We start from the raw sequence: 25,848 nt of genomic DNA, 5'->3' as shown, positions 1-25,848 counted from the left end.
TTTGTATTGTCATCTAATTTCAAATAAATTGTAATGTTTTGGTGGAACACGCCACTTCCTGCTTTACTTAGAAACACGGGGTCAGAGGTGGAAAACAGAGGGGGACAGGAAGGCCTGCCATGCACTTCTTACACCCGTGAATTCAGTTGATTTCACTCATTAGTTCTACCTACTGGCTGTGTAATTGTGCCAATTAGCAAATCAAGGCGATCGGAACAAAACACGGAGGAAGACGTTACGGAAGGGGATTTTCCACCACGGCACACAGCACACTTGACCGTAAAGTTTAAATCACCGAGTGAGCCAAACGACCTCAGCGCAGAAATATGCGGCCATGTTTCACACTGAACCTCGGGGTCAAAACCCAGCCACGGGCCAATTCTGCTGTGACCTGCCGGTTATTTCCTTACACAACAAACAACAAAGTCTTCTCTCCTTCCAGCCAGTAAAGCCTAAATGAGCAGGTAATTCACCGTGTGTCAGAGGAAGGCTTCGTGTTTTCTCCACTGCATACGTCTAAGAATGCGGAGGATATTTTTAATGAACCAAACCGAAATTCTACTACATAACCGGACCATAACAATGGCAGGGCTACAAAATGGCAGCATTTCTTTTATTAAAAAATTCCATACATCAGCTCTTTAAAGCATTTTCAGGTCTAAAATTTCATTTGTTAACCACAAACAATGAGCACGTACAATCAAGTAATTATTTTCAGAAAGTCACACATTAGGAGAAAAAAAAAAAAAAAAAAAAAACCCAAATGGTTTGAGTCTCTTCCATATAAAATATGATACGATGGATTATGAAAGGTTATGAAGTCCGTTCGCGATTCCTTGCGTGAGGGTCACCCGTAGTCCTGTGCTTCAGCTGGCTCCCTCCGGGCCCTTGGCCTCCACGTACTCCAGGGCCTTCTCCTTGACCGCCTGCACGCTCTCGGCCGTGCCGCTCTTCCTCTCGTACTCCAGGTAACGCTTGAAGAAGAACTTTATCCTCTTCACCGCCACGCTCAGGTGGATCACGCGGTCAAACAGATCCCTGGAGCGACAACCCAGCAAATAGGAAATCAACTCATGATGCATATACATTACATTACATTATTGGCATTTGGCAGACGCTCTTCTCCAGAGCAACGTACAGTTGATTAGACTAAGCAGGAGACAATCCTCCCCTGGAGCAATGCAGGGTTAAGGGCCTTGCTCAAGGGCCCAACGGCTGTGGGGATCTTATTGTGGCTGCAGCGGGATTAGAACCACCGACCTTGCGTGTCCCAGTCCTTTACCTTAACCACTACGCTACAGGCCGCCCTATACGACACATAGAAACAAGTAAAGAATATACGGTCTCACCTATAAGCTTGTAGTGGTTCTACAGCACCTTGTTTACTATACACTCACCGAGCACTTTATTAGGAGCATTTTTACCTTACACCTACTTTTTCAGGGATTATCTAATCAGCCAATTGTGTGGCAGCAGAGCAATGCATCATACAATCATGTAGATACAGGTGAGGAGCTTCAGTTAATGTTAATGTTCACATCAACCATCAGAATGGGAAAAAAATGCTATCCAAGTGACTTTGACCGTGGAATGATTGTTGGTGCTAGACAGGGTGCTTTGAGTATCTCAGAAACTGCTGATCTCCTGGGATTTTCACTCAGAGTTTGAGTTTGAGAGTGGTGAGAAAAAAAGAAAAAGAAAAAAAAAAGTCTACTAATACCCAATAAAGTGCTCACTGAGTGTACATTTGCAATACTTAATCACGGACACAGCATAGCACGAGGCCACAACAGTTATTGTGCACTGTGCTTGTACTGCAGATATCCTATTCCACTTTTGTGCTTTTAAATAAGCACATTGCCGCTTATGGCTGGAGAGGTATTGAGAACACCCCAGCTGAATGATCAGGTCTCAACCACAGACACCATCTCTAGGGCTAGATTTTTATTTTATTTTTTTAAACACAGGATTTGTCCATCTGTTTTTTTTTGTTAGTTTTAAAGCTATCGTGGATACAAGGCAGTCTTGTCACAGACCAGCAGTTGATGGTGGTTGGTTGAGAACAGGCTTGGGAATTTTGAGCTCACGCAAACGGAGTTGCTACTACGTCTTGCGCCATTCCGCAAATTCCTGCACGGATCACGTTCCGACCTATGAACAGAGGGAAGAGCCAACTGCAGCCCATGGGTCAACATCCAGATGATCCCACTGTGCTGTGTTGTAAAAACCATCTAAACCTGGACGTACGGCAAGAATACGTGCACAAATGCCCACCTGTATGGTCAAAAACTGCTATTAACTGCCCTGAGAAAGATAGAGAGAGCTTATGGGCAAATTAAGAACAGGGCAGTAAACACAGGTGAAGGAGTGCTAGAGGCAGAAGTACCACCTCCTCCTACAATGAGCTCATCTTTATCTCCAGGCCTTGAACTTTGTCAATACCTTGTGTCAAGAGGTGTATCTATAGCGACAGTATTTCGGAAGTGTACGTTCGTTGGGAGTTACATTCCCCCAGTCTAGATAAGAAAAGTAGGGCAACTGAATCGTTTACCAATGAATTTCTCAGGCAAATCCAATAAATCTGAGGGTACGTTAGCACATTAGCATGTCTGCAACAGCCGGGGCTGCAGAGAACGCGTCCTCCGCTTAAACGCACGGAAACCTGACAGACAGCACATCTGAAAGTGCGTGCACAGATGGACGTTGTGCGCAATCTAAAGGTTGGATTTATCACCGCGAACAGACGGGGGTACAAAGGCCAAACTGGGAGGGGACGACACACTTTTAAACATTTGTTTAGCCTATATTTAACCAGGCACGTTAACTGCCAATCTCTTTTGCACTGATGACCTGGGCAATCAAAGTGGGTTGGGAATGTAAGAGATTGTCCAGCCAATCAGGCGTAGGGGACTGCAGCCGATCAGATGTCGGGAGTAAATGGGTGGCCAAACATAGAGAGGCAGTTTTTGCAGAGATTTGGGAAGACACCAGGCATAATGAGCACAGTTAGTCAGAACCCTGGCTTAACGTACCCAATTGGACAACAGCCCCACCACGGAGCTGGGGCATTCATTCCTGGAGATCTACGGTCCTGTATATTTTCACTCCGAACCCAACACAGCAGGCCTCATTCAACAGCTAGAGCAAGGCTCCCCAGCCCTGTACCTGGAGATCTACCATCCTGTATGTCTTCACTCCAACCCTAACAAAGCACACCTCATTGAGCAGCTAGAGATCTTGTTGAATAGTACAGTCAGGTGTGCCCATACTGGGGTTGAGGTGAAAACCAACAGGATGGCAGATATCCAGGAACAGGGTTGGTGACTACTGCTCTATAAGGAAGAACGCCGCCCCCCCTCCTGGCCCACTGACGCCTCATCATGGCATCGATTGTTTTCCCCGTCGCCTATCAGATCACTACCCAAGCAGAGGCCTGCTCAGCTGTCAGCCCTGAGACAGGCCCGGGGCGCCACAGAGACACTGCCTGGGCTTGCCCTGGAACATCCGCTCAGTCAGACGTGTTGAAGCACGACCCGGGATAAAAAGGCTGACGAATCAAAACTCAATGCCGGGGAATAAGCGGGTCACGTTACCGAGCGTCTGACTTAAGCCTAAGTGTCCGTTTCGTCATAAATAATTGCTCCAACATTAGAAAGAGGAGAATGGGGGGGGGGGGGGCAACAGCCTAGTGGATAAGTTGCTTGACTGGGGCCTGGAAGGATGGTGTAGCCACAGCTGTTGGGTGCTTGAGCAAGGCCTTTAACCTGCATTGTTCCACAGTGGTTGGCCCCTGCTTAGTCTAATCAACGGTAAGTCGCGTTGCATAAAAGCGTCAGCTAAATAAATGTAATGTATGCAAGAGGAACAGAATCTGTCATTAAAACCAATTTAACGGAAAACATTTTTTAAACTCGCCTTATAAACACTTATTGTACGGGGAGACTGAATGTTATTAGACGTTAGGCGTAGATTGTGTGTGTCGCCTGACCGTCGACCTCGCGGTGCAAAGCCAGCAGCCACTCACCGGACTTCCTTCTGCGTGCCGTGCTTCACCATGAGGTCAATGTACACGGACCAAAGGTCGGTGCGCTTGGGGTAGCTGGTCAGCGTTCTGTCGAACATGGACTTGGCCCGTTCCGCATCCCCGTACTGGAACTCCAGCTGAGCAAACTTTGCAATCAGATCCACATCTATGTCAGGGAAGGACAGGGCAGGGCGGTGCGGTTTCAGCCAGAGCCAAGATATTTATTTGAAAAACCACACTCAAATACCAGGCAAACGTGCTAGAGGAGGGATGACAAGACTACACAGAACATTCTGCAAAGAAATTAAATACATTTCCAGGTTCAATCTAAACCGTACTTTGTCCTTTTGATTTGCTTCAGGCTGCCACAGACCAGCTTAGCGCTTGCCTAACCGTGTTGCTCAAAGAGGAAATTGTGGTTGTTTATAACGGGACTGGGCACAGAGTGTGAACAGGGAGCTGGGCCTTACGTTCTTTGACCGGCAGGCTCTTGAGCGCCCTCTGCAGGAGGGCGTTGGCAGCGTCGCTCTGGCCCTGTCGGAGGAGGTAGGAGCCGTAGCTCATCCACACTGCCCTTTCCTGCCGGAAACGCTTCACCATGTTCTTGTACAGGTTCTCCGCTTCCTGTGAAACGACAAAGCACACAGCCGGTTAGATACAGGGGCGGCCTGTAGCGTAGTGGTTAAGGTACATGACTGGCACCCACAAGGTCGGTGGTTCGATTCCCGGTGTAGCCACAATAAGATCCACACAGCCGTTGGGCCCTTGAACAAGGCCCTGCATTGCTCCAGAGGAGGATTGTCTCCTGCTTAGTCTAATCAACTGTAAGTCGCTTTGGATAAAAATGACATGTAGATGTAATGTAATATTGATAAACCCGCTGAGTGGAGAACAAATCAAACGGTGCTCTAAACTCCAAACAGCAGACCCGAATCTCACTTCGTAAAGTTCACACTCGTTTATCACTGAAACACACAGGAGGACAGCTCCTGTGAAATCTTACAGAATCCCAACCAAAAAAAATACTGAAATAATTATCGCAACCCTTATTTCTTCAAAGTGATTTCTTCCAGTTTTTAAATTAGACGGAAACGTACACGTTGACAGCAATATAATCAAACGTACCACACTGTGAAAAGGGGTGGGGGAGGTCGAGTGATAAACAAATGGGGAGGAAATGTTTTTTTTAAGTATAATAAATAAGTCCTCTAGATCTTGGACTCTCAGCCATGGGGCAGGGCCATGGAGGGGGGTGTAGCCGGGTCACCTTGTGCTTGTCAGACTTGGCGTAAATGTCGGCGAGCTGCTGGTAGACGGGGAGGGGCTCGCAGAACTGCAGCGCCCGCTCGAAGGCGCCACGCAGACTCTCCTCCGTGCCGTACAGGTTCTCCAGGTTCAGCAGGGCCACCCACACGTTCAGCTTCTCCTGCTCCTCCCTGGGGAGACGGGGGGGGACGGGGGGGGGGGGGACGGGACGGGCCGTCACACACACCTCCGTGCCACATTACACACACACCCGCCAGACCGCCTCGCAGCGGAACATTCTGCCATTTCCATACCAGCGTCGGCGCACGGCTCTTATCCAATCCAGGGTGACGTACACCGACTGCCTTTTTACATGTTCGGTCAATATATCTGCACATTTACATATTTTTACATCACAGCAGAAACAACTGTGACATTTGCCCCAAATATTATGGTATCCTGAATTTAGAGGGGGGTATGTATAAAAAACCCAGCTGTGGCGCTCCAGATTGGCCTGGAGGAAGGTGGGTTTCTGACCCCAGCCCTAGTGCTCCAGATTGGCCTGGAGGAAGGTGGGTTTCTGACCCCAGCCCTAGTGCTCCAGATTGGCCTGGAGGAAGGTGGGTTTCTGACCCCAGCCCTAGTGCTCCAGATTGGCCTGGAGGAAGGTGGGTTTCTGACCCCAGCCCTAGTGCTCCAGATTGGCCTGGAGGAAGGTGGGTTTCTGACCCCAGCCCTAGTGCTCCAGATTGGCCTGGAGGAAGGTGGGTTTCTGACCCCAGCCCTAGTGCTCCAGATTGGCCTGGAGGAAGGTGGGTTTCTGACCCCAGCCCTAGTGCTCCAGATTGGCCTGGAGGAAGGTGGGTTTCTGACCCCAGCCCTAGTGCTCCAGATTGGCCTGGTGGCAGGTGAGTTTCTGATCCCAGCCCTAGCTCTGGATTGGCCTGGGGGAAGGCGAGTTTCTGACCCCAGCCCTAGCTCTGGATTGGCCTGGGGGAAGGCGAGTTTCTGACCCCAGCCCTAGTGAAGCGGCCAACCCTACGCCCCGCGGCGCTGACCTGAAGGAGATGGTCTTGAGGGCCCTCTCGGCCACCGCCCGGGCCTGCTCGATCTCGGTGGCCTGCAGGTGGAAGGCCATGTACTGCAGCCACACCAGGGAGCTGTCGGGGGAGGAGAGGACCAGCCGCTCGAAGGAGGCCGAGCTCTGGGGCCTCCTGCCCGGGTCCATGAGCTCGCTCTCCAGCTGCGACAGCTCCTTCTCCTCCCGCTGCTTCTCCTGCTGCTTCTCCCTCCGACTCTTCTTCTGGGGCTGAGGGGGAGAGGGAGAGAGGGGAGGCCCGTCAGGGGCCGGGCGAGGGAGAGCAACGCGCTAATCAAAAGGAGCTCGTGTTTCCTGCTGAATTTACAATCAATACAAGCACTTTAAAAAAGGTCCTTCTAGGACAATTTATTACTCAATTATTGATCTTCAGGAAGAACTTAACATGTTTCTTTAGTGAAAATCCTAGCCTCACAGTTTCAAAAACAAGGCTATCGTGTGGATCTTACATTACCGGAGCCTCTGATTTTAATCAACAATAAATGTTCCACAGGCAGAACATACCGTTTCTCCCAAATAACTTCCCCCACAATTGCAGCTGAGCTGCATCGTGCTAAAGATGTGGCCACGCGATTAATCACGCTATTGCACATTGGCTCAGCTGACCCAGAGCACAGACTACGGAGGGGTGGGGGTAGGGCGCTCACCTTGGCCTGCTCTTCCTCGCCCTCATCGCCGCTGGAGTCCGCTGCGATTCCCGCCGTGGCCGTGGCCGGCCGCAGAGAGCTGAGGGCCGAGTCCCAGGAGAAGCCCTCCGACACCTGGAGCCTGAGGGGGCCTGCGGGGGCCCCGGGGTCCGCTGGAGCCTTCTTCTGGAGAACAGGGCAACGTCAAAACACCGCCTTCCGATGGACTACAGCACTGCTTCTTAAACGCTTTAATATCGTTTTTCAAATTAAGTACTTTTAAGGGACTCATTAAGAACACACAAGAACATAGCCTAGTGGACCCTAGACTCACTCCAAAACCCACATCATACCCCCTGACCCATAGTTCAACCACCGAGGAACAGGGATGCAATCTGTACCCATCTCTGGTCATTAATTAACTGTAACTTCTTTCTGCTACTCTTAATATTAATACACTACATGAATCTTGTCATGATGGTTTGTAATGGGAGCCGTTTTTATAGACCGCAACTAATTCAGGACCAAGAAACCAGGGGCCTGTTTCATGAAGCAGGATTACCGACTTGATGACTGCACTAAAACCCAGAACCCTCTCAAATCTGCAACATGGACTGGGTTTCACTCGGTGGAGTTATCAGGCCAACTTCAGTAATCCTGCTCTGTGATACAGGATCCAGGTGAAGCGATCAACTTGGTAGTTAGCAGTGCTAATTGATAAATTAAGTACTTGAACTACAAAAATATGAACTACAAAAACCGGCAAGCCTAAGAAGAGAGCACTGTAGATCTCACACTGTAGGCCTCCAGTTCTTTATTCATGTTTCTTTCTGAATAAATGAATAAACACTTTAAACCTTATTACAGCGACGTGGAATTAGCAAAATGAATTTGTGGAAATATGTGAACTAAAAGGCCACACAGAAATGTGGAGACATGGCAGCATACGCATGCTGCCAACACAATTCTGCTCTCAACAAAAACTGGCTTTGTCCGACTGCTCATTTAGAGCACATACTTAGGAAGAGAAGCACAATGCTGCACTGTGCCAAAATATGTCACGCATCTCCATTACAATCCTTCTGTAACGGCTGCAGAAATGTATACCTTATCTGGCTTCGCCTCTTTCTCCTCCTCCTCCTCCTCCTCCTCCTCCTCCTCCTCTCTGAAGTACACCTCCACCCCGCTGTCGTTCTCCTCCTTTTGCGCTCCCTTCTTTTTCTTTGTTTTCTTCTTTAGTTTTTTGTCCGCCGATACATCCTGAAGAAAGGTCACAAAAGCAGCTCATGAAGTGGTAATCCATAAATGGTATCCATACGGTTGGGAAAACTAGCCTTGCGAGAGGAAAGTTAACTTTTGCTCCAAAGACACAGCCTTTCCCCTGTGAGACACAGCCTTCCCTCAGTGAAATAAGGAAATAATACCCGCACACTGCTACATCAGGCTCCCTGGTGATATTTATTAAAGTGAGCTAGACATACAACATTTCCACCTGTTCGGCCCCTGTCAGGCCAACGAAAGGGCTCAATAAAAGTCGCAGAGATGGGCCTTTCTCTTTGTCTGTGAAGGACGCGGCACAGAGACGGGCCTTTCTCTGTGAAGGCCGCGGCACAGAGACGGGCCTTTCTCTGTGAAGGCCGCGGCACAGAGACGGGCCTTTCTCTGTGAAGGCCGCGGCACAGAGACGGGCCTTTCTCTGTGAAAGACGCGGTGTGAAGGCCGCGGGCCCTCGCTCTCACCGGCTCGCTCTCCGACTCAGCCCTCTTCCTCTTCCGCCGGGCGTCGTGCTTCTCCTTCGCCTCGCCCGTCAACCGCACCGGGAGCCCCAGAGACTCCGGGAGCACGTCCGGCTTCCCGGTGTCTTCCGGAAGCAGGGACAGATCCACCTGGTTGGTCCCTTTGTCCACACTGCAGAGAAACAAGGAGAGAAACGGGAGAGAGACAGAGAGGGTGAGAGACATGGAGAGAGACTTTTGACATCCTTCACTAAATCATGTTACCTCAAATAACTTGCAAGCATATGTCCATAAGAATGCATTCAAATTCAAGAAATCCAACCACCCCACATACTCATTGCCAAAGCACACCTGCACCACACCTACACCCAACCACACAAACATCGCACACCCACAGCCCTTTAAAAAAACCCACAGGTAGCGTGGGAAACCCCCCAAGAGAACTACCAGCCAAAAGGTACAAACACTGTACAGAACAGAATGCACCAAAAAACACATAACACTGCTGAAAGGGTGGGTGGGAGGGGGAGAGAGAGAGACAGAGAGAGTAGGAGGGAGAGAGAGAGTGCAGTGGAGAAAGCAGGGGGCTTGAAAGCAGAACTGTGATGCAGACAGCAAATCACATGAGCAGGGCTCTGTTTACAAACTGAGCCACCATTATGAATAGCCTCCACAGGCAGAGAAAACCCAGCTGAGATGTTAGCGTTAGCATTAGCCGCTGGAGGGGGGGGGGGGGGGGGGGGGGCTACCCTACCTCAACACCTTGGTGGTGTACAGGGCACTCGGGAGTATGTGCTTGGCGTACAAGCTGTGGTCACGCACAAAGAAGCTGGTGACCTCCTGGAACCTGACCCTGCCTGTGATGGTCCTGGACAGCCTGTAACGACAAACAAAAACATGTATAAACAGTGACGCTAACTGCTAAAGCAGGAGAAAGAGGGCTAGGTATGTCACCGTGTATCCGCACAGCCGTGTAAAAATTGTTTATCTGTATGGGCCCTTTGTTGAAAACCGCTTACGGGCCCTTGGTTAATAGTGAAGACACGATGAACCAGATTTTGAGACGTGGTAAACTCGGGCAGAACAAAGAAAAGAGAGTCTGGCACGGTGAATGTGAGAACATTCTTGTTTATCAAGTCACAGGAGATTTGGAGACATTCCCAAATTTTCATCTGAACAGAGCCAATATTCAATTACATTCAAATTCTTTGTGCAGAACATTCACTGACATGATTGCAGTATTTTTGAATCGACCCAAATTCATTACATTATATGGGTCAAGTTCTTCCTTTGAAAGCATATTAATAATAATAATAATAATAATAATAATAAAATAAATAAATAAATACAAATATGGCTGGAATCCAGACATTAGACTTGATGAACACAATGACCAAAAATGTGAAAACTGCTGTTAACTTACTAAATGACAGAAAGTCAGGACTGAACAACTTGAAGTACCTCACAAAAACTCCTTGGTCTCCTACAGATTTGATGTAGCCACGCACTGTTTGGCCTTCTTTCAGGCTGTCGATGGACAACACTTCAGCATCTTTCACCGGAAGCTTCTTTTCAGGATTGACCCTTAAGGAATGGAGTTTGGTTTCAAAAACAGTATTCTCACACACCAACGCTGCTGACAAATCAATACTGTAATGCATCTCAGAAAAAAAAAAAAAAAAAAAAATCTAAACTGCTTCGACTCATTTTTCAATATTTTTCCTTTAGTGCTCCACTGCAGGGAACAAGAGAACTTCCTGGCACATTCACCTTTATGGCCAACAGTTGGCTGAAACCCAGTATGGAAGATTACACACACACTGCAAAAACTAAAAGATAAGTCATATTTTACTACTTATATCGAGAATTCACATCGTAACTTTTTTGCAAAATAAGACAAATATATTGCCAAAGGGAATAAGGCATAACTCATTTCAAGATTTGCCAATGGGGTAACAACATCTTAAGAAAAAAGAAAAAAAACTAGACATTTTTTTTTGCAGTGCACACAACATAACCATCAATTGTTGCCCTCTGCATCAAGCATCACCCAACTCCCTAGGCACTGCTCCATGTCAATTACCTCATCAGTGTGCCCCTCTGTACAGGCGACTGCCATCATGCCGCAAGCTAGCTCATGGCCTTGAAGGTCATGGCCTTGAAGCAGCAAACACACACTGGGTCCCAAGCAATTTCTAACCAGCAGATACAGACTATGCAATACTCCACCAGGCCCATTTCCCTTCTCTATACAACATAAGAGGCCTATTACAATCGGTGTGTCAGACCTGGGTCCAAAAATACATTATCGTTTTGGATTCACACACTCTTCTACACCTTACTGTCCGGTGTATCGGAACCTATGAAATGCTCTGAAACAGTTCAAACCCCGCCTTCTGGTCTTCTTGGTCGGCTCTGTTGCACCAGGCAAGATCAATCGAGTACAGGAAAGTATTTGACTCCAAACCAATTACGCATCTGACCCAGGTCTGATCTGCGTAGGCCTCTAGCACTAGCACCGGAAGGCCTGAGTGAGCCCAGCAGTACGAGCGTGAGCTAACAGCTAACAGCTAACAGCAGGCTCATCTCAATCACACACCTGGAGGGACGCAGAGACAGCTGCAGTTTGTCTTTCTCTTGTCCAATGACACAGCACCTAGACAACACAAATGACACAATACAACAAGGTAAATGAAGGCATGCATGTGCAAAAAGACTCAATACATTTAACAACAGCAGTACCAGCCCATGTTACTTAAGTCATCTAAAACGCTCACTATAATACCCAAATCACATAACTTCTAGTGTCAAACTTTTTTTAAATTTATTCCAAGATCACTCCTACAGGACTTTGAGATTTTCACTATAAAGTGAAATGTGCTACACAGATAAATGTATGACTTTCTCGCTTGCTTAAACTGGAATAATCCTGCCTGCATATCCATGGAGGTCAGCCAATCACTCTGATTCTTATGCCTGAGGTATGAAAGCAGTCTTTCGTCACCTCTTTCGTGTACAATATGTACCATCTGAAGTGTGCAGAAAGCTCGTCAGATGGCATTTGCGGCTAGCTGCCCAACTGACCTGACCACCTGGCCCACGCTGTACTGGTCCAGAGGGCTGGGCTTGTAGGAGTCAGCCAGGTCCAGTACTGACGCAAGGCCCGTCCTCCGAAACGGAAGGGTCAGAACCAGCCCTACGTGCGGCACAATCGACTTGACGGTCCCGAGGGTCCTCGCTCCTTCTGTCAGGCTGTGTACGCCTGAGGTAAAACCAAAAGATATTTACAGTCCACAGATGAAAGGATATACAGACCTGGCAGCAAAGTGTGGATAGATGAGCTCTGCTTTCACACTGTAAAGACTGCCAAAAAAAAAGGACTGATCCTGCTTACAGACGGCTGCTGCGGACTGCTTCTCCTCACACTTCCCAGAAGAGAAATTTACATGGTTCAAAATAAGAGAAGGAAACAAGATTTGGCCATCCTAGTTCAGACAGGCCCTGGGTGCACCCTGTGAGGAACATTGTCTGTCAAAAACGGAATCCTTTCACCCATGATTTTTGTCTATAAATGGTACTGGACATGTCTTTTCATGTAGGTTGCAGAAGATACTTCCTCACTATTTAAAGTCAACGAGACATCGCAAACAATACAGGCTCTTGGGCAATGCCCTGGTTTCTCAAAGACAGGCATGTCAGGTTAGGGGCTCTCCCGCCATTGCCCTTGACCAAAGCACTGGCCTTAGAACTGGAGTTGGTCCCTAGGTACTCCACTGTGGCTGCCCACTGCTCCCAAGTAACTAGGATGGGCCAAATGACCCCACGGGGGTTCAATAAAGTACACCTTAATCGTAAAGCAGGTGGCGCGGCATAAAAGGCACGCCAAGGAGTGCTCCGAATCAACAGACAGGTTGATTCCCATAAACACTCTAGGATAATATGATGCGTATCTCATCAAATTATCTCATTAATTAAGACACAATTAAGGGCTTCAGTGTGCAGTGCAGCACAGACGGAGTGGCCAGATAAACAGATTATGAACTTCTCCAAGACTGATGATGGATAATTTACAAAGAGGATGCTAACACTTAGCTCATTAACATATCCAGGAGAATAACAAACTCAGATACTGAGTGTGAGAGAGAGAAAGAGAGAGAGAGAGAGACGAGGACAGAAGTGATGGGATTGCAGTGGATTACCAGTGAGAGAGAGAGAAATCCACTTCTTTGAGGAATTGACTCCAACGATGTTTGCTTTCAGTGCCTGGCCCATTTTAAAGAACTTCTCAGGATGCTTGGCTTCCTACAATTGACCATATACATTGACAAAGACGTAACGCAAAATCATGCATTGCTTCTACCAGAATATCATTAGGTGACAGATTCTACCAGCCACCAGAACATATTAGCCATCAAGATTTAATTGAGAAAGAATATTAATGACACATTTTTACACATTATTCATGCAAATAATCCTTAGTCATCTTCGTCATATACATTCCTCCCTTTGAGGGTAATGTACTGGTAATATATGTAACAAACTTACTTTAGGATCGAGAGTCATTGCCAACAATTCCACGCTCCCATTGGTGGATGCGGTCAGGGTCACCTCCAAGCAACTCTTCTGTTTGTCAAGCTGGAGACCAAGACAAAGGTCAAAGTGCAATATAAACACCAACTAGGGTGACAGTTTCAACAGTGCATGAGGCTAATTCACAAATCTAGAGCATGTTCCGAGAAGGCAGATGTGGTGTGTCCATAAAGCGGAGTGTCAGGCCAACATTGCTAGTACATTACATTACATTATTGGCATTTGGCAGATGCTCTTATCCAGAGCGATGCACAGTTGATTAGACTAAGCAGGAGACAATCCTCCCCTGGAGCGATGCAGAGTTAAGGGCCTTGCTCAAGATCCAACGGATCTTATTGTGGCTACACCGGGATTAGAACCACCGACTTTGCGTGTCCCAGTCATTTACCTTAACCACTACGCTACAGGCCGCCCCATACCTTACCTTAGTCACAAAGCAGATGACATCTTCCCCGGGCAGGTACGACTTCAGCTGCTCTTTAGTGCTTAAGTGCTGGAGATCAGCATCTTCTTTCATCTTACTGTGAGGAAACAGGAAGGAGAATTTAAGTCACCTACCTTAAAAGACTTAAGCCATACACCGAATGAAACAAGCCATTCACTAAAACCACAGCCCACACAAAAGATAAGAAGCAAAGACAAAACAGACCAGTTTGGGATACTTCACTTCATGGAACATCAGGACTGGTCTCCAGTCACTTTTAAACTGCCGACAGTACAACGTCATGACCAGTTTGAACGGTTACATATGGTTTGCATTTGTAATTCGTATTTCATATTGAACTCAATTATTCATTCTAACCGTTTCCTTTAAATGACATTACACATTATTTGGCTGACATTACACAAAGCGGCTTACACCTGACTAAGCAGGAGATATTTCCCCCTGGAGCAATGTTAAGGGCCTTGCTGAAGGGCCTAACAGCTGTGCGGATCTTATTGTGGCTTACACCATGGATCGAACCATTGATAACATGCGTTAAGACACAGATAATGAAGTGCTGTGGAGCTTGGGTTATTGTTATCATTACAAAGTACCGTTATCTGCTCTTCACCACCTCAGCAGCACAGAACACTGCTGGAGCAATTCTTTTTTTAGAAAATCACTTGAGCAGCGTGAAAACATGTCAGCTGTCTTTCAGAGCTGTAGCCCCCCCCTAAATGAGGTATGAACCCAGGGCCACTGGAGCATTTCACAACTCTTGTATCTGACAACCAAGACAGACCATCATTTGAGCTGGAAAGGCCAAGAAGACAGGCATTTTATTCCAGCAGGAGTAAGTTTACTGCCTTACACTGAACGTTTCACTTAAGGACACTGAACCATTATAAATTTATAGGCTGACATTGCTTTTAACATAACAGTATGTTTGAAAACTCTCATCGCACGCCAAGCGGACAAACACTGCTTACCTTGGCAGAAGTGTCAGCTGAGGCATTGAGAAGGTGAAGTTGGGGTGGGAGATGGGCAGAAACCTGCAGAAGACAGTCAGAAAAGACACCATGGAAACCAAGCAACCTAACCAAAACCTGAACAATATCCAATTTCTCATTAAAGGATGAAACCAATCAGAATATGCAGAATCACATTTTTCGGATGCGCCTTTTATTAAATCAATCGAAGGGACTCTTTATGGTGTAAGATCACAAATCTGTGCTTAGAGTGTTCTTTACTGAACATTCGAATACGGATGTAACCATCACTTCAGAAGACTGAAGGCGGCTCAAAGGGCTAAAGGAGATTTAAACCTTATGTTGACATGCTTACTCAGGGGTCATACTGGAACCATTTTGAAAATCTACCTGAATAATAAGTGATGGTTAAACTTTACTGCTTTCACAACCAATGGATGAACACTTGACTTGTGGCCCAGGGTCACTGTTGATCTGCACTGGTTGGAATGACACAGATGACTAAAGCTTAAAGGTGCAGACTCACCTGTGGCTCCGAGCCTCCTTCCCTCCGATGACGCGGGCTGTGACAGTACTGCCCACCTTCAGGGAGGACGTGGGGAAGGTGCCCGGCGTCACCGCATCCTTGATGTCCGAGACGTGAATGCTGCCCGCCACGCCATTTTCCAGGGACACGAGGACCGAAGTGGGCCGCACAGACTTCACGGTTCCAGACACCGTGTCGCCCACGCGGTAAGCGTGCTTCGGGCCCTCGGGAACTGGGCCGGCCGCGGCGGGGACGTTCGTGACATCCGAGACGTTTGTTTTACATTTCGCCTTGGTGGGTTTTACGGACCCGCGAGCCACTAGGGGGAGCCCTCCCAGCTCTTCACAGCTTGGCTCTTTCACAGTCACGGTGAAGGTCTTCCCTTCGCAAAGCTTCTCCGACTCGCTCGGGAACGCATTTAAATGAGTGGTGGTTTGAACCATGGTCAGGTAACCAGTGTCGCCCAATGAGATGACAGATAAGTCTTGATCCACGTACTCCACTGTTGCAAGCGGGTTTGAACCGGCCTGAAGCTGAGACTGAAGGTAAGAAACGAGTGTCAGTTAAAACACTGACCCAGAGAACAAAAGGAGGAACAGACCACCACTTGATGCGTCATATACTTCACTTACAATTTTATTTGCCACCAGGCGTGGAAGGAGGGAAACATAGACGTGAGAGGTCAAGAGGTCTACATGGAGGACAACGCCAGTGACCTTCTGGCCTGGTGTGACGGTCACGCCTACAATACAAAGAAACAGAACAGCATTACATTAAATTACCTTACAGGCATTTATCCAGAGCGACGTACAATAAAGTGCAAATCGTAACCAGCGACAAGTGCGCTGAAAACCTGAGAGGGAAGTACAGTTCCAAGTGCTAGAAGTGACCACATAGATAAAAACTTGAACCCTGTAGATTAATCTAATGAGCCCATTACAATACGGAATGGGCGTCTCGCTTTAATGCTAGAGGTCAAATTGGTGCATAATTACCGGTTAAATGGTACTTTGTGACCAATACTGTTGCGTCCTTGTGTTGGTCTGCCACAAGCTTTGCCGTCCCATCATCCCTCACTTCTCCGACCGTCATCTTCAGCTTGTGTCCCAGCGTCAGAGTGGAGAGGAACTGGAGGAGTTCACATTCGCCTACACACAGAGAGATGGGGGAAACGGCTTCCTCAATGCATAAACCGTGATGTGCTTACACTCATGCGAATCATTTTATCTACCGCGACAAATGGACCAGTGTGGAGAGGACGTTAAGTTATCTACAGCGTCAGAGGGAATGACGCCAAAACATTTAGCTCAATGCATTAAACATGACGAGCTTACACGTATGTAAAGTACTAAAGTACTCATCGATGATTACAATTGCAACTGATGACAGTAACCCTCCCATCCGAAGCCCAAAAACAAAGAGGGTTTTGTTGAGCCAGTGCAGTACAGCGTCTACTGCTGTATGCGCATATTTTTAAACTGGTCATGTTGAAGTCCATTCTTAAAAGTGTAGGAGGGAAACTAATGGGCCAGTTTAATGCATTTTTTGAATACTCAATGGCGCTGACATACTAAAGCAAAAAGATTCATTGTGCACCAGTTCACGCTTTGCGTTGGCGAGGAGTGCCAAATTCCCGAGCGGTGTCCCGTACCTCTAGTGGCCATCATTTCAGTCACAGCCTTCCTCTCCAAGAGGCCCTGAACCAGCCTGGTGTGCTCCCGCTCCTCCTCGCCCCCAACCTCAGACACCTTCAGGGTCACCAGGAACCTCCGCTTCTCCTTGTCCAGGTTGGTAACCTTGGCGACCACCGTCTGTCCCGGCTGGAAGGGCGCGGCCGTGCTGGCGAGGAACCGGTCGCACATGGCCTGCGGAGAGAAACCCAAATAACCACCAGCACCTTCACTCACCACAGGAGGAGAATCCAGGTTCAGAGAGTAAAGGGTCTCCCCAGTGTTATGCTCCAATCACCTGGAGCAGCTCATTAGCACAACTCTTCAGCCAGGATGCAGAACTAATTAGTGAAATCAATTCATGAGTGGAAGAAACACGACAGAACTTTTTCTGTGTGACCCGAGGACCTTCTACTTCTGTCACTTACAAACACTTCAGAGTAGAGTCCAACCAAGGAAGTTCATGTCCAAAGACCAACCAGAATCTCAACTTTCCCCAACAAAGCATTTATTTTTTTGAGCATGAAACTCAATATTCCCGTTTCCGTGCGTTAGTCCGACTCCAGACTTACGGATATTGGCGCCAGACCCACGAGGCCGTGGGGAAACTCCACGAACACCCCGTAAGGCATGATGTTCTTGATCCAGCCAATCAGCTCCATCCCCACCTGGATGTCAGAAAACTCCCTGGCGACAGCGCCGCCCTCCAGAGCGGCTTTCACCAAGGGCTTCTTAGTCAGCATCTTCAGCAGCGGGTTAAGGAACGGGTGCCGTCGGAGAAGCCAGAACACACTTCCACCCTTATCCCACATATATAGGGCTATCACTCGTATTTTTTCAATATTTCACTCTCAACTTAAGTGTTATATTAGTACTTAAGTGTTATATTTAGACTTCAAATCTTATTCGATCTCTTTTTTGCTTAATAACAAAGACATTGCCAATGGGTGAGACAGTTTGACTCATTTCACCATGGAGCAAGAAGAGTTCACTTGTCAAGCAAATAGTAACTTAAAACAAGCTAATATCCTTAGAAGAAAGGTAAGATTGCAAGTCTCATTACAAGATTAAAACAGTTAAGACTTTTTTTGTACTTATTTACTTATTTATTTAGCAGTGATCCTGCAACAAATTTGTTTACATTTTATCCAAAGGTGAGGCTAAAATATCTGAAGTCTTATTAAACAGCAGTGCCCCAGAACCTGGAGCGAGTGAGAAGGATACGATGCTGGGTTTCTTATGGCTGAGGCAGGAGAGGTTGGAGATCACGTCGCCCTCCTGCAGCGCCTCCCAGAGGAGGGAGCAGTTTGACACGTGGTCGGACAGGTGCGAGGCGGGCAGGAGGGCCGAGGCCTCTTCGGGAAGGATGGACACCCCTAAACTGCCCGGAACTTTCTTTACGAGCCTCGCGTCCACTTTCTGAAAAAGCAGCAACACACAGGAACACTGCCAGTGAGCATTTAACATTACAGCCGAGACAGTACATTACAAGGCATTTAGCAGACACTCTTATCCAGTGCGACGTACAAAAGAGTGACGAGACTGGGCGGAAATAAACATACACCAAATAAAACTACATACAGCATTTTTCAGTATGTACATAAATATACCAATTATGTACACTACATTGTTTTCTTTGCATTTCTGAATGAAAAAATCATTAAACTCATATCACAACACAATTATGTGCACGATATCCCATCTTGCTACCTGGTAATTCAAATTCAAAACTGCAAGCAGTCTTTAACTGTACCTTTCCCATTTCAAAGCTATAGTTCTCTTGAGCTTCCGTCTCCCCCTCGCTGACTGCCTTGAATGACAGCAGTAGCTTCTCCTGGTCGGCATCACATGAGAGGACCTTGGCCTTAAGAACCTGCATGCCAAACAGCACCATCCGTGTTAGATCATTAGAACTCCTTCAGGGAGGAACCATGCCACTCAAAACATTTTCTCACGATTGCACTGAAATTGAACTTTTCATTGAAAAATAACTTTAGCTTAAGGTCCGCCCACCCTCCCACCGCTGGCCCCACCCACCTGTCCGACGTAGAACAGCTCCTCCGGGACGACCACGGCGTCGGTCGTGAGCTCGCGCGTGGGCACCAGGCCCTTCACGTTGCCGTAGAAACGGACGATGCAGCCGAAGTCCTTGACGCAGACGACGAACCCGTGGGAGACGCGCCCGACCCGGGCCTCGGCGTAGGTGCGGATCAGGGGCAGAGTGGACTCCAGCATGGCCTTCTTCCTCGTCATCACCAGCTTCCTCAAACGAGGCTCCACCGTCAGCACCTGTCCACAGAGCGGAGGACACTCAAACCCCGGGAGCCGCAGATCCACCACCACGGTGGAACAGCTACGTAAGGCTCGATCAGCTCCCTCACGACATCCAGTTATACTTGCGACAGTGAATGTCCTACACCACTGGTCTCCAACCCTGGTCTTGGAAAGCTACTTGGTTGCAGCTAGTTTTTGTATTCACCTTAAAATAAGCACCCTGTTGAGACCCAAGCAACAAGGTGAGGTGAGTTAATGGTGTAATCAACTGCTCTAATTGATTAAGTGTAGAGTAACACCAAAAACCAGCAGACCCTCTACCTCTCCAGGACCAGGGTTGGAGACCACTGGACTACACTCTTCGCCATTTATGGCGTCAAGTGGTGGTATGTGATGTCATGCATTTCTTTCAATTCTCATTTATCTCCCTAATAGAGTACATTAATATGCAAGCAGCTCCAGTTAAACACTCTTGGTCCAACTTCTATGGGTCCAACCTTGGTGATGCTGCCTTGCACCTTCCTGTTTATGAGCCCACAAATTGCATGAACAACAAGCTTGGAGTAATTTGAGCAAATTATAAGGAAGAGGCTCATTGTGTTGTGCTGTATAAAATCTTTTTTTTTTTTTTGGCAGATTAATCAAATAGGCCCAAGTCCTTATCTTTGCTGTTGCCTTAGCACATGAAATTGTACTTGCCTCTGGGGTATTTCAGCGCACTTGTCCCTGGTTATGGGTATGTACTTTGTTGTAAGTCGCTCTGGATAAGAGCGCCCACCCAATGGCAGTAATGTAATGTAATGGTCATTAATGAACAGTACTATGTAGCCTATGCATTAGATCGCTCCAACATGATGCGATTCAGTTCTGTACAGCCCAGTCCATTTCTTATGGACCTGTTAAACAGTCCTCTCACCCGGCACTTGATTCGGTTTCCCACGCTGTACTTCTTCTCTGGATTACTCAGCAAAATGTCCGCCAGGTGGGTCCTGGGCACCATCCCTTTAACGTGGTTGGACAGCTTCACCTCCATGCCAAAGCTCTGCAGGGAGGTCACTGTGGCCTGTGGGAGAGCGTGCAAAAGCAGCCGCTTAAACAGGGCACCATTTTGGGACTTCCCCACGTTTCATTGCATTACACGGCATGAGATTAATCTCTCAGATGCTTTTACCCAGTCAGTGAAACAGAACATAAATACATTTACCAAAGTTATTTGGGCTACTTGTGCCCAAGAGCCTTCCTACACCAGCAAGTGTGCGGGCAACATCAACAAAGCACTAAAGGCAAGTACACTTATGTCAACCTAGATCCCATAATACAAATCAGACTCATATAGTTAACAGCAATTTAAAACCTTAAACGCATGCTTGAATAATTCCAAAATAGCCTTTGAAGGCCAAAGATCTACAAACTGACCAACTTACTTCCACAATCTGTCCAGGCTGAAGGTCCTCGTATCTGAGGAAGGTGGCCTCAATGATGCTCCTGTGAGTGGAAAAAGGTCAGAAATGGCCTGGTTGTGTGGGCTGACCGGCACTCAGTGGTATGTACTTCAACTAACTCTACACTACTCCCCCACAGGAATTCCCCAATCTTATATCACTCATGTACCACTAGATTTTGATCTAGTACTTCATGTTTGTACTTTGTAATCTTCATTTAACATCTCATGTGTCACTTAGTTCCTCATCATATCTTGGAATCAAGCCTGACTTGTAGTTCATGATTTGCTGCAACTTTACTAACTTAACCTATGATTGCAGTGTGAACTAGACTTGATGTTAATGGCTAATAAAGTGATACCTTAAGAAAACTGTACCTTGTCTTACCTGTGTTCTGTCTCCAAAATAAAATGTAATGTAATGTAATGGTACTGTATCGTAATGGTCCTGTAATGTAATGCGAGGTAATGTAACATAACATTGATACATATTGTAATTTAATGGTATGTAATGTAATGTAATGGTATGCTAAATTAATGGTATGGTATGTAATGGTATAGTATGCTAATGTAATGTAATGGCATGTAATGTAATTTCATGGTATGCTAATTTAATTGTATGGTATGTAATGGTATGGTATGCTCATGTAGTGTAATGATATGTAAAGAAAAGTAATGGTATGCTAATGTAATGTAATGTAGTGTACTGGTATGTAATGTAATGTAATGTAATGTAGTGCAGTGCAGTGCACCTCCAGCAGGGCTCCGGCCGCCTCTCTCACCTGCGCAGGCTGGCCAGGTGTATCTGCTCCAGGGGGCTGAAGCCAGTGATCCGGCAGTCATGCTCCTGGGCCGCCATGATGCGGTTTGGGTTGAATTTCTCTTTGGGCTCTTTGGTCTGCTTTCTCTGGGGGGAAAAAACAAAACAAAAAACAGTATACCACATGGCTCATCTCTCAAACATTTATTTTTAACATTTTAATTTATTCGTGAATTATTATTCTTTATTTTTTTTTTCACGGGGTTGTCACATTTTCATGTCCCATGGAACAGGCTGCCTGAAAATGAATCATTCAACAAATCAGGCACCACTTCCTGGACCGCACAACACAGGCCATGTGACCCTACACTGGGGGGGTCACGGGTCGCTGTGATAGGACGGCAGGGCTGCGTGGGAAGAACTTACGTGCACAAAGGCCAGCAGCGCCCCCGGCAGCTCCATCAGAGCCCCGGAGTGGTAGTGCATGGACGCCATCTTGCAGCCTCTCACCACCTCGCCAATCCTCTCACTCATCACCGGGTCCACGGCGCCCCCTGGCTGCAGCAGGTGGCTGCGCAGCGACAGACTGACGGTGCGTGTGGAGGGCTCCACGTAAAGAACGCAGGCTTTCACCTGGAACACAATGGAGTAACGAGCGAAGACTTAACCCTACGGCGCTACCGCCAAAGACGTAATATGACTTGTTCAGGGGGAAAAAAATGTGATTTAGAAAATTGTCAAAAATACAAAAATAATTTGTGAAACTGATTCAGGACCTGATTCAGTGAAAACCCAAAATACTACTACTACTACCACCAAGTGGCTCCACAGGAGAAAACATTTAAATTAGGTAAAAGATTAAAATGTCTGAAATCCTGGCATGTCAATAAATATGCGTGTACAGCATCTAGTTGCAGTTGAACCCCAAACTCAGACACACAGAACATGCAGTTTGCAAGTTCAGAATCGCAAATGCATGCGATTGCAATGCACGACAAAACCGCTATGTAGCAAAGAGCAGGGAATTGGCTGGTTGCATACGTTATCTCCAATACTGTAGCTGGATATCTGGTCCGCGTCAACGTGCATGAAGTCCACGGAGCCCGTGAAGGAGGACAGGAACTCCAAGATCAGCCCGTGTGGAGACACCTTCAACGCGAGGGAACAGGCGGCGTTACAGGACGGACGACAACAGTTACTTAACTGCCACATATGGAGTTCAACAACTACAGTATAAAGTGGAATGACAAATACACTTACTACACAGCATTGAGAAGTTTTACACCATAATTTATATGCTTGCCCACTCAAAGTGCTACTAATACAAATGAATACAAAAATTATTATCATCAAGCTCAAGCGGTGCATTTTAAAAATGTGTGATGAAAGGACGAACCTCCTTGATTTGTGCTTTGACCAGCAGGCCGGGGAGCAGGCTGGTGAGAGTCCAGCCCTGCTGGGGGTCCGCGCAGGCCCGTGCGATGGCCGTGGGGTTCAGAGAGAGACGCACCACCCGACCCTCATGTTTCACCTCCTCCAGCAGGCACAGCAGGTACTGGCCCACCTTCAGATCGGCTGCCAAACAGAGCGGTTCAGATTCTATTATCGTACAGCTGCAGAGTCAGGGGCAAATACACCATACAGCACCAAAGACTCCGCGTGCTATTAAATATACCGGTGATTATAGTCTACTGTCAATTATTTAGGTTTACCCAACATTCTGGAAAAAATAACCGAGACCATTTTTTAAGCATTTTATCGCAGAAAAGTAAAGATAAACTAGAATTTAAACTGTAGCTAGATCAAAACAAGAGGTGCAACCCACCCTGAGTGGAAGATTTGGAGTCGTCCTTTGCTTTCGGTAAGAAAGCTTTGGTTCCACTGAGGCCAATGTCAACCAGGAAGCCATGGTCCTCAATGCTTTCCAAACAGCCACTGAGCAGCTACAGGCATCAGACAAAAAACAAAGATGTGGCTCAACCTTCTCTTCCCAGACAACCACTTCAAATTTTGTGTAGAAATGTGCCTAAAAAGTCCAATTTTTGTTGATTGCTAAAGCAATGACAAAATGACCACACTGCAATATTTTACCTTCAATTTATTAAACATTGCCCATGTATTTACAGGCAAAAAATAACTATAACTTATAATAACTTCTCCAGTAAGGGCTTGTGTGGGTGCAGAGTTTTGTTCCAATCAAGCAGTACACAGCACATTGTGATTCTACCAATCAAATGGTAAACGGTTAGCATTTATATAGCGCCTTTATCCAAATGTACAATTGATGCTAGTCATTCACTCATTCATATTCACACACACACACACACACACACACACACACACCTATGGCGATTGGCTGCCATGCAAGGCACCAACCAGCTCGTCAGGAGCATTTGGGGGTTTGGCGTCTTGCTCAGGGACATGTCGACAGACCCAGGGCTAGATCAAACCGGCAACCCTCCGAATGCCAGACGACTCCTCTTACTGCCTGAGCCGATGTCGGCACAAGGTGCTGAGCAAAGACTCTAGCGGCTGATTAGTAGAATCAGTTGTAATTGTTTGGTTGGGACAAAAGCCTGCACCCGCACCAACCCTTTCCGGATAAGACTGAGGACTACTGTGGTAGCCCAGACAACACAGTAGGACACTGTAGAAGACGGTCACTGACTCACCATGCCCGCTTTCAGAGCGCCTGAACTCAAGCCTTTGTTCACGTCCTTTGGGTTGACCGTTAGCTTGACGCTCACGTGGCCCGCCTTCGCAGTCTCCAGACTAGACACCGCACATCGGATGAGCATTCCCGGAGAGAACAGGCAGGGAAGAGACAAAACTTCCTGAGGACAAATATTAGAAAGGGAGACTCGGTCAATTCGTTCCGTTGCTTTGGGTCAATTCGCGATGCGAACTCTCGGAAAAGACCACGGGCGAAGCCCTCACGTCGAGATTGTGCCCGGCGTCCAGCTGCTCAGACAGGATGTTGGTGTAGGACTCGGAGATGTTGGCGATAGGGAGGTAGCCAGTGAGGCCGCTGGGGAGACTGACCGTCACCTCGAAGTTAGTGACCTCCTTCACACAGCCGAGAAGAAGGGTCCCCACCTTGAGGCTCTGAAAGTGACAACAGGTGCAAAGTTCATGTTAGCTATGATTCATCATGTTCCAAGAACAACCGACTGATAGACAGGCAGACCAAGACTACAAACAGTCTGCACATGGTACCCTGAAACATGGGTGAAATTGTGAAAATCGTCTCTTTCAATGTTTCATTTTACAAGAGTTGACACGCTTACAGTGAAGTAGACTGTTTACAAACCTTAAAATGGAGAATATCAATCTGGCTGGTTGCATTTAATTTCAGACTGCCTTCTTTGTTTTTCTTCTTCTTCTTTGCCTTGATTTCATCCCCCTCTTTTGTAGACTTTCTTTTCTTTTTTTGTTCTGGTTCACGCACCTATAAAGTAAGAGCACAATATTAAAAGACGTTATGTCATTATGACGGACACATCAGCATGTATGGTAACGCATGTCCGGTATGTAATATCATCATTAAAAGCATTTCTACTGTATAAAACTAAACCGAATTCACTTAGCTAAGCATTTTATGGATCACAGCAACTTTTGCAATTAATTTGTTCACATTTGTTAATTTCCACCAAAATGAATACATTTCGCTACATGTTATTAAGTTACAATACGACAATATCAATTATTTGTCACGCGAGAAATGATGATATACTTGCCTCGAACAAATTGTCCACTTCAACATGTTGTCTCACGGATTGGGTTCCAGCCGGCTTCTTAATTATACCCCCACGTGGAAAGTCGTCCTCCGTTGATGCCATGTTTTATATTTTGCAATTATCCACGTTACCTTACTCTGAAAACACAAAACAGTGGTAGCTAGGACACCATGCTATAATAAATACTAGCAAAAGTAATGAGGAATACAACATATAAGCCTGAGTACAACAACTAGCCAAGCAGCTCTCCACAAATACGTAGTTTTAAAACTGTTTTGTTGTCAGTGATGTTGATAACGGGGAGGCCAGCAACTATGTTTTTAAATAAAACAGCTAGCTAGTTAAAGTAGAGAGCATCTAAAACCTCTAAGAAGACACTCATAATGTAAGGAACTTATAGTACGCTAACTCAGTTGCATTAACTGTTACAGTTCGTGTGATACTATTCTAATAGCCAAACAGCAAAAATATATTATGCAAATGTTTCTATACAGAAAATAAGCAGCTTTAATACACACGTAATAATGTTCAAAAATATTTAACCAATTTACCTTAATTCATTCAATTCTTCAGCAGCAAATTGATGTTTAACTCACGTGTATGAAACACGCCATGTTTTTACCCGGAAGTACATTGCCTCGCCTTGCAACATTCTGAACTGTAAAATGTAGCCATTCACCACACTAGTTAGAAATGATTGACATTTA

General features: G+C 46.7%; 1 protein-coding gene across 2 annotated transcripts; it reads right to left on the bottom strand.

Moving 5' to 3' along the window:
* Nucleotides 1-583: 583 nt before the first annotated feature.
* Nucleotides 584-25,787, bottom strand: pdcd11 (programmed cell death 11). 2 transcript variants are annotated; one of them, XM_061230358.1, is made up of 36 exons: nucleotides 25,693-25,787; nucleotides 25,142-25,278; nucleotides 24,715-24,852; nucleotides 24,342-24,509; nucleotides 24,077-24,238; nucleotides 23,230-23,347; nucleotides 22,801-22,979; nucleotides 22,446-22,553; nucleotides 21,831-22,037; nucleotides 21,427-21,551; nucleotides 20,628-20,688; nucleotides 20,120-20,266; nucleotides 18,967-19,218; nucleotides 18,683-18,802; nucleotides 18,154-18,348; nucleotides 17,502-17,672; nucleotides 16,911-17,124; nucleotides 16,255-16,407; nucleotides 15,892-16,001; nucleotides 15,260-15,798; nucleotides 14,734-14,796; nucleotides 13,745-13,841; nucleotides 13,276-13,365; nucleotides 12,930-13,032; nucleotides 11,815-11,992; nucleotides 11,330-11,386; nucleotides 10,192-10,314; nucleotides 9,485-9,607; nucleotides 8,734-8,902; nucleotides 8,102-8,254; nucleotides 7,016-7,180; nucleotides 6,328-6,578; nucleotides 5,292-5,460; nucleotides 4,495-4,648; nucleotides 4,025-4,190; nucleotides 584-1,038 (listed from the first exon to the last, which is right to left on the bottom strand). In XM_061230358.1, the coding sequence occupies exons 2-36, from the start codon at nucleotides 25,241-25,243 to the stop codon at nucleotides 867-869; spliced, it is 5,502 nt and encodes a 1,833-aa protein (XP_061086342.1). In that variant the 5' UTR covers nucleotides 25,244-25,278; nucleotides 25,693-25,787; the 3' UTR covers nucleotides 584-866. The 2 variants fall into 2 exon arrangements, with proteins under 2 accessions (XP_061086342.1, XP_061086343.1); XM_061230359.1 differs by having other exon boundaries at nucleotides 7,016-7,177.
* Between the last annotated feature and the right edge of the window lie 61 nt (nucleotides 25,788-25,848).

Source organism: Conger conger, chromosome 2 (assembly GCF_963514075.1).
Source record: "Conger conger chromosome 2, fConCon1.1, whole genome shotgun sequence".
NCBI classification, from domain to species: domain Eukaryota; kingdom Metazoa; phylum Chordata; class Actinopteri; order Anguilliformes; family Congridae; genus Conger; species Conger conger.
The sequence above is the reverse complement of the archived record's forward strand: the minus strand, read 5'-3'. Positions and strand labels throughout refer to the sequence as shown.